Raw genomic sequence first — 9,572 nt, forward strand, 5'->3', positions numbered from 1 at the left:
TCTCTAGTAGGATTGACTACTGCAATGCGGTGTTCACTGGATGTTCAAACTGTTCTTTATACAGCCTCCAGTTAATCCAAAATGCGGCTGCAAGAATTATTACAAGAACAAGAAAATACGAACATATAACTCCAGTTCTTAAATCCTTACACTGGCTCCCGGTTAAGTTTAGGGCAGATTTCAAAATCCTTCTCTTTTAACATATAAAGCATTAAATGGTCGAGGTCCGGCTTACTTGTCTGAACTTATCATGACATACAAACCTGAGCGTACATTAAGATCTCAAGATGCCGGTCTGCTTATGATTCCAAGGATTAATAAAATAACAGTGGGAGGTCGAGCTTTTAGTTACAGGGCCCCTAAACTGTGGAATGGTCTGACTGCTACTATAAGAGATGCCCCTTCGGTCTCAGCTTTTAAATCACGGCTGAAGACTCACTACTTCAGTTTATCATATCCTGACTAGAGCTGCTGATTAACTGTACAGACTGCATCTCTGTTGTTAGTCATTAGCACTTAAACATAAGTAACATGGCAGTTATAATTGTATACTAACCCTCACTTATTCTGTTTTTCTTCTCGGTACTCAAATGTGGCACTTGGTGCCATGGCCCACCTGCCAAGTTGTTTTGCCTGCCTAAGGAAAAGTCATCCCAGATGGAGGATCGCAGGAATCGTGGGAAAGAGGGGTCCTTTCATCGGATTGGCTGGCTCAGCACTGTTTCAGCCGTGGAATGGCCAAATGGGGGAGGCAGCTTGAAGGATGAGGTCTCCAGGACTCTACACAAATCCAAATCTTATTATGGGATATATCATCTACTGTTAAATTCTGCTCTGTACTTCTAAAATTTATATTTTTTATGTCTTAATATATTGAGAAATTGTTCTGTTCTGTGTACTGCATTGTATTGTACTGACCCCCTTCTTTTGACACCCACTGCACGCCCAACCTACCTGGAAAGAGGTCTCTCTTTGAACTGCCTTTCCCAAGGTTTCTTCCATTTTTTCCCTACAAGGTTTTTTTGGGAGTTTTTCCTTGTCTTCTTAGAGAGTCAAGGCTGGGGGGCTGTCAAGAGGCAGGGCCTGTTAAAGCCCATTGCGGCACTTCCTGTGTGATTTTGGGCTATACAAAAATAAACTGTATTGTATTGTATTGTATTGTATTGTATTGTATTGTATGACCATCAGCATCAAGTGACTCCGTGAGATCCCTAACTACAAAGAGGACTATTTCATTTATGTTAGGTAGAATGCCCAGAGGGAACTGGGCGGTCTCGTGGCCTGGAACCCCTACAGATTTAATTTTTTTCTCCAGCTTTCTGGAGTTTTTTTTTTTTTTTTTTTTTCTGTCCACCCTGGTCATCGGACCTTACTCCTTTTCTATGTTAACTAATGTTGTCTTATTTTAATTTCTTATTTCGTCTTTTATTTTTCTTTTCTTCATTATGCAAAGCACTTTGAGCTACTTTTTGTATGAAAATGTGCTTTATAAATAAATGTTGTTGTTGTTGTTATATAGGAATAATGTATTTTTTTCTTTTTAACAGTATTTTCATCTTGATTTTCATTCTGCTTTTCTAGGTCTTCTAATTGTTTAATTGATCCAATATTTACTAATTAGTGGGTCTGACTCTAAAGTAGTTGCAGCCTTTGATTATTCAGTGTTGTTTGCCTGGGTGTCTGATCTGCTCGTTTTAAATTGTCATTATTAAGATACAACGAAGAGGGAAAAACTGCACAGAGAAAGGGCAAAGTATAATGAAATCAACAAAAGAGAGTTAAGCATTTAAATCTATAGCAAAAGCAGAAATATTTCTAAATGTCTTATACATGTAAAAATCATGCTACTGTGCTTTTCTGAATGTCAAATAAAAGAAAAAAAAACAGCTAGTTAAATGAGATCGGTGCTATGAGGTGTTGTCACTGATTAGGAATCCGGTTGGAACAAAAACCTGCAGCCACAGGGGGTTCCCAGAACCGAGTTTGGGAAACACTGCTCTAAATAGTGGTAGACATTTTTTAGGAATGGAAAATATGCAGATACTATTTTAGGGATGAAGACAAAAAGAGAGTAAAAAGTCACACTGCGTATTTTTGTATTTCTCACCGTCTTGTATTACATATTTTTATGTTTATTTATATGTGTGTGGATGTGTGCGACACAAACATGTTTTGAGGTGTTTCAGTTAAGAAATACAAACATTTCATGAATCATAGCACAAATGGCAATGTGTTACATGTTGATTAGCAATTGCAAGTAACAATTTCACTGTACTCTGCACACACGACAGTAATGACCTTATAAACCCTATAAGAAGGGTGACAAATTGGACTCTAGTGCTTACATGCTAACACATTTTACTCTAACTTCTATGAAATAATGAAATATTGGAGTTTTCAGTTCAACTAGAGGTAAAATTCTAAATGAGAGCCTTGCTTGGTTGAAAAGTCGAAGGTCACTTTAATACTTCTTGTTGGATTTTGTTGAACAAGAAACTGCAGAAGAAGCTATATTCAACTCAAATATGATTTACTATACTAGGGGATCACAAGATACTGGTCATGGATTTCATACATCAAGGGAAAACCTTCTGTTATGTATAAACCACAAAGGTCTTTGAAATACATTTTTACCCATATTGTTAAGAAATCTTATATTAAGCAATATTCTGAATCGGAGAGAGAGAGAAAATCTCTCAGTTAGACTGGTCTGTTTCCTTCTGGAAGTTCCCACAACTGCCCAACATATTTGATTATTGGAAAGGATTCCTAAAAAGTACACAAGGTCTTTGTTATTTCTAAACCTTTAATTTAAGGAACCCCATACACTCAGACATTTTATTTCATATTCCTGCCATTTAAGCAGCCAATCAAGTCAGTACAAATCATTAAACAGACATGGTTGTGAGGATTAGTTGATGTTCAAGCAAACAATAAAATGGACTATATGTGTGATGTTAGTGACCTTCACCACTGTATGTTTGTTGGTATCAAACTGATCAGAAACAACAGTCTTTCTGGGATTTTCAAACAATACGGTATCTAAGTGATAAACCAAAATATACAGTACTGTGCAAAAGTTTTAGACAGGTGTGAAAAAATGCTGTAAACAAAGAATGCTTTCAGAAATATAAATAATGATTGTTTATTGTTATCAATTTCCAAAATGCAAAGTGAGCGAACAAAAGAAAAATCTAAATCAAATTAATATTTGATGTTATTACCTTTTGCCTTCAAATCAGCATCAATTCTTATAGGTACACTTACACAAAGTCAGGGATTTTGTAGGATTATAGTCAGGTGTATGATCAACCAATTATACCAAACAGGTGCTAATGATCATCAATGTCACATGTAGGTTGAAACACAGTCATTAACTGAAACAGAAACAGCTGTGCAGGCAGCTTAAAACTGGGTGAGGAACAGCCAAACTCTGCTACCAAGGTGAGGTTGTGGAAGACAGTTTCATGTCATGGCAAGATTGAGCACAGCAACAAGACACAAGGTAGTTATACTACATCAGCAAGGTCTCTCCCAGACAAAGATTTCAAAGCAGACTGGGGTTTCAAGATGTGCTGTTCAAGCTCTTTTGAAGAAGCACAAAGAAACGGGCAACGCTGAGGATCGTAGACGCAGTGGTCGGCCAAGGAAACTTAGTGCAGCAGATGAAAGACACATCAAGCTTATTACCCTTTGAAATTGGAAGACGTCCAGCAGTGCCATCAGCTCAGAACTGGCAGAAACCAGTGGGACCCAGGTACACCCATCTACTGTCCGGAGAAGTCTGGCTAGAAGTGGTCTTCATGGAAGAGTTGCAGCCAAAAAGCCATACCTCCGATGTGGAAACAAGGCCAAGCAACTCAAGTATGCACGAAAACATAGGAACTGGGGTGCAGAAAAATGGCAGCAGGTGCTCTGGACTGATGAGTCAAAATTTGAAATATTTGGCTGTAGCAGAAGGCAGTGTTCGTCGAAGGGCTGGAGAGTGGTACAGTAATGAGTGTCTGCAGGCAACAGTGAAGCATGGTGGAGGTTCCTTGAACGTTTGGGGCTGCATTTCTGCAAATGGAGTTGGAGATTTGGTCAGGATTAATGGTGTTCTCAATGCTGAGAAATACAGGCAGATACTTATCCATCATGCAATATCATCAGGGTGGCGTATGATTGGCCCCAAATTTATTCTGCAGCAGGACAATGACCCCAAACATACAGCCAAAGTCATTAAGAACTATCTTCAGCATAAAGAACAAGAAGTCCTGGAAGTGATGGTATGGCCCCACAGAGCCTTGATCTCAACATCATCGAGTGTGTCTGGGAATGTGAGGAAGCCTACATCCACAGAAGATCTGTGGTTAGTTCTCCAAGATGTTTGGAACAACCTACCAGCCGAGTTCCTTCAAAAACTGTGTGCAAGTGTACCTAGAAGAACTGATGCTGTTTTGAAGGCAAAGGGTGGTCACACCAAATATTGATTTGATTTAGATTTCTCTTTTGTTCATTCACTGCATTTTGTTGATTGATGAAAATAAATGATTAACACTTCCATTTTTGAAAGCATTCTTTGTTTACAGCATTTTTTCACACCTGACTAAAACTTTTGCACAGTACTGTACATTGAACTGCAGTTGTAAGTAATGAGCAACACTATCCTTGATTAAAAATGGGCCACAAATACATAACATTTTTTTACAACAGTGCAATGCAGAAAAGTACTGCAGAATGTACACTGCATCCGACCTTGAATTGGATTGGTTAAAGCAGCAAAAGATGATGCTTGATTTCAGTGTTATCCACTAAGAACAGGAATATTAAGTCATACTGAACAGTGATCACCAGCTGAAACCTGACATTTTCTCAAAGTCACAAAAAATGTTGATCTAACAAATATTGATTTCTGCTGTAACAGGCATATGTTTAGGTGAGAATTAAGCATATGTAGCATATATTCAGGTTCACCCTGCCTTGTGTCAACGGCATAGGACAATGGTAGTAATGTAATGGATAATGTGTCATATCACATAGCAGACATTATCTACAGTGGATTCCATGAATATAAGAAGGACTCTGATTTATTGTAGTGGTATTCATAATCTCCAGATCTCAATCCAGCAGACTGGGGATGAGGTGGAAGGAGAGAGTCATAACATGAGTGGCCAAAAATCTGCTAGAACTATCATATTAGTCACAATCTGTAAGGAACATTTCCAGAACCTTGTTGAATTTAGGATCATGGGATACCTCTGTATGTCACACTCACAAAGAGCATCAAAAAGTTAAAAAAAGTCAAACTTTCAAACAATGATTTGTTTATAGAAAAGCTAAAAGGGATGGATTATCACAGAGACAAAACAATGAACCAAATGAATAATCCAAAATCAATGCCACACTGCCTGTCTGCTCATCTCACAACTTCAGAGTCAGTGAGTCCTAGGCATTAAACTGCTATCTCAGGTTACTTCCAGGACAGTTCCCAGACCTACTTACTAAATCAGGAACACCCGCTGTAAGTTCTGGCAGTGACTTCTCCGAGCCCCTTATGCCTATGTCGGGTATCCTTACATTTTATTTAAGCCCTAATATAAAGGGCAAGGTACTCATAGTGGCACTACCATACCATGGTGGAGCTTTATGATGCAACCTAATGGTCTGGAAATTTGTTTAGTTTCATGCCCATACAAAATCCTCATTCATTTGCTATTACATTGGGACGAAATCTCCCTCAGTCACAATTGACATTCCAGCCATGAAGATTACTGTCAGCCAAGTAATTCTGAATGAAGAAATTTATGCATTACTGGCTTTCAGTCAGCCATCTCTAACTAGTGATTTGGAGCACTTCAAGCTACCCAGTGTAATGTAAAGTGACTGTCAAGTGAGCTGTATTCCAAATTCACTTGAAGACAATGTTGACAGCTCTGTAGCAGTGGAAAAGGGAGTATAACAATGCACATACATACATATACATATATATACATACATATATACATACATATATACGCACACATATATATATATATATATATATATATATATATATATATATATATATATATATACTGTATATTATACATATATATTACACACACAAACATATATTTAATTAACAACAAGCACAGTGAACTAAAGAGAAATCCCAGCCTTTGTGACACTTTAGGAAAAATGCTGACTGTACTTTGAATAAATAATGCCACGATGAAGAAAGCTGTCAACACTTATGTGGTCTCAGGTGCTGGGCACAAAAATGGAGAGTTAAAACAGTTTAGAACTGATACCTTGTCCTAAGCTTAAAACTAATTTTAGCACAATAATAAGGCTGTGCAATTTCAAATCTATTATCTTTATGTTATACCATTTGTAAAATTCAATATATGCTAAAATACAGTTAGGTCCATAAATATTTGGACAGAGACAACTTTTTTCTAATTTTGGTTCTGTACATTACCACAATGAATTTTAAATTAAACAACTCAGATGCAGTTGAAGTGCAGACTTTCAGCTTTAATTCAGTGGGGTGAACAAAACGATTGCATAAAAATGTGAGGCAACTAAAGCATTTTTTAACACAATCCCTTCATTTCAGGGGCTCAAAAGTAATTGGACAATTGACTCAAAGGCTATTTCATGGGCAGGTGTGAGCAAGTCCGTCGTTATGTCATTATCAATTAAGCAGATAGAAGGCCTGGAGTTGATTTGAGGTGTGGTGCTTGCATGTAGAAGATTTTGCTGTGAACAGACAACATGCGGTCAAAGGAGCTCTCCATGCAGGTGAAAGAAGCCATCCTTAAGCTGCGAAAACAGAAAAAACCCATCCGAGAAATTGCTACAATATTGAGTCAATTGTCCAATTACTTTTGAGCCCCTGAAATGAAGGGATTGTGTTAAAAAATGCTTTAGTTGCCTCACATTTTTATGCAATCGTTTTGTTCACCCCACTGAATTAAAGATGAAAGTCTGCACTTCAACTGCATCCAAGTTGTTTCATTTAAAATTCATTGTGGTAATGTACAGAACCAAAATTAGAAAAAAGTTGTCTCTGTCTAAATATTTATGGACCTAACTGTAGCTAAACATCATCTTACAATTGATTGCTAAAACATACAAAATACACAATAAAATATAAATGGACCATCTCACCTTGGGATCTTATGAAATCTGAAGATGACATTTTAAATAATGCACCACGTTGACAAAACTAAAATATAAACATTTGCATCTCCACCTAAGGATAAAAACAAGACATATAACAGAGAAAGAAAACATTAGGAATAACATCAAGATAGGATTAAAACAAAAACACGTTTTTACAACTCTTTTAATCACCGTTTCACATATTTCTGTGTTACTCTGTTACTGTTCTCACACAATAACATTTATATAAAATATCTTCATTAATCTTTTTGCAATTAATGTATAAATGCCTTAATGAAACTCTAAATACTAAATACAAGAATGATCATCATGGTGAAAAAATGAAGTTAAAAACTAATGTGTCAACCATATGTCCACATTATTTATTTATTTTTAATATAACCCAAAGGAATGGGGTGGGGGAAAAAAGTTGATCCTGACTAACAATGTTTCAGTTCATTAAGGATCATACTCTGTGAGGCTCACAAAGTTTTCTCTACTCATACTCAAAACAATAGTCTTTTTCACTCACCTGTGCATGAGAATTGACAATAATTTGCTTTCCTCTGTTAAATCAGAATGCATTGAAAAAGAGGATATACTTACAGTATGTCAAAATAAGGATATACCCATAAGTTACAACTGACAAAATCGGGCTGTCAAATTATCCAAAACATAAGTGTAACTCATATTAACCTGCATTAAATAATGGAATACATTATAAGAATGTGCAAAAGTTGTAGGATTCAATATAGGGAGCACCAAAAACTTCATTAAGTGGAAGGGAATCATTTACTGGTGATGGAAGTGTCATGCAGTGTACAGAGCTTGGTTGTTTGTCACCCTCCTTAGCATTGCATTTTAGTCCAAAGAACATATAAAAAGCGTTACATTTTTTTGGCATGAAAATTTACATTTTTATTAAATCTCAAAAGTATAATAAGGATACAAATCATAATAGTCATGATGAATAAAAATAATAATGTGAAATGAACAATAACAACAAAAATAACAGTAATAATAATATTACTAATGATGCCAAAACAGTATATAATCTCAAAATGAGTCCTTTGTGTGGTAAATCTTAAAGTACAGTGAAAGACACAATCCAACTGCACAGTTGGGACAATAATAGCATGTTTCTATTTGGATTTTCTTTCTAGATTTATCAATTTTTGAACAGCACACTGCACAGGTATGAGTGGGATTCATTTTTTTTTTTTTGGAGATATACAAATCAATAAAATGTCTACCAATAAGACGCTCTGGAGTGATCTGTGATGTGCTGGGTCAACAGCATCTCTTTAGTGGTAGTGTGAATGATGGATGTGTGGCAATGATTTGTTCTACAAGCTGGCATGTAAAGTTTGCATATGATACAGTTTCACCTGCTTTTTGTTTGTATAAGACATATGCGTTCCAAATGCACTGTTCCACCAGAAGACAAAATATTTTTTTGTAGTATTTCTTTAGTTGCCTCCGCATAACAGGATAGAAAGTAAATTCTTGATCCACACGATCTACGCCGCCCATCGTGCTACTGTAGTTGACCACAACACAAGGCTTTGTAACCTGGTTGTTGCCTTTTGCGTATACAGTGACTGTAGTTTCATTATGTACAGTGTTAAGAAGACAAACATCGTTCTTGTCCTTCCATTTCAGCATAAGCACTTTACCGTTTTGCCAAGCTACTAGTGCACCTCTCTGTAATTTATGACTTCAGGAATGCCACAACGGTTAGGATGCACTGTTCCTCATGCGTCAGTCTTTCTCTGCAGCAAGAGGTCAAATAGCTCTGGAAAAGTAAAAAAATTGTCCATGGCTACAAAGTAACCTTGATCCAACAGTGCATCTATCAAAGTCAGCACCGATGATGTAGCAACGCCGTACTGATTGCATTTCGGATCAAACATAGTCCTTTTCCCTGTGTACAGAACGAATTTAAAATGTATCCCATTTTAGATTCACAAAGCTTGTAAAGCTTTATGCCAAATCTTGTTCTTTTAGATGCGATGTACCGTATCCAGGACAGTCTGCCCTTAAAAGCCATGAGACTTTCATTGATGCTGACATCATAGTCTGGAATGTAAACGCTCCAAAATTTTGTTACATTGGCCTCGTATATCTCCCAAATGTCCTTCAGTTTGGGTTCTGGATGGGTATTCTTATCAAAGTCTTCATTGTTGGAAAAGTGCAGATATTTCATAATTAGTGAAAACATGCACTCAGACATCATTTCTCCAGCACGGACAGCACTTTTACAGACTGAGTGATTCTTGGTTCTAACGCTTACGCAAGACGTATCTGTACAGTTGCCCAAGTGACTAATACTTTCAGCACAGTTTTTGCAGCCTAGTTACGCTCGGATCTAACGCTAGGGAGGCTAAAGAAAAAACATAAGGAAAGAGAGGCAGTTATGAGTTATTGACTGTTAAACATTTAAA

General features: G+C 36.8%; 1 protein-coding gene across 1 annotated transcript in view; it reads right to left on the reverse strand.

The window, feature by feature from the left end:
* sclt1 (sodium channel and clathrin linker 1) overlaps positions 1-9,572 on the reverse strand; it is an 84,928-nt gene that overhangs the window by 59,729 nt on the left and 15,627 nt on the right. The window contains exon 2 of the mRNA XM_028801675.2: positions 7,135-7,219. Within this exon, the coding sequence (XP_028657508.1) occupies positions 7,135-7,165 (31 nt within the window). The 5' untranslated portion in view covers positions 7,166-7,219. The remainder of the gene's footprint in view (positions 1-7,134; positions 7,220-9,572) is intronic.

The sequence above is a fragment of the Erpetoichthys calabaricus genome, chromosome 5 (assembly GCF_900747795.2).
Source record: "Erpetoichthys calabaricus chromosome 5, fErpCal1.3, whole genome shotgun sequence".
Lineage (NCBI taxonomy): Eukaryota > Metazoa > Chordata > Cladistia > Polypteriformes > Polypteridae > Erpetoichthys > Erpetoichthys calabaricus.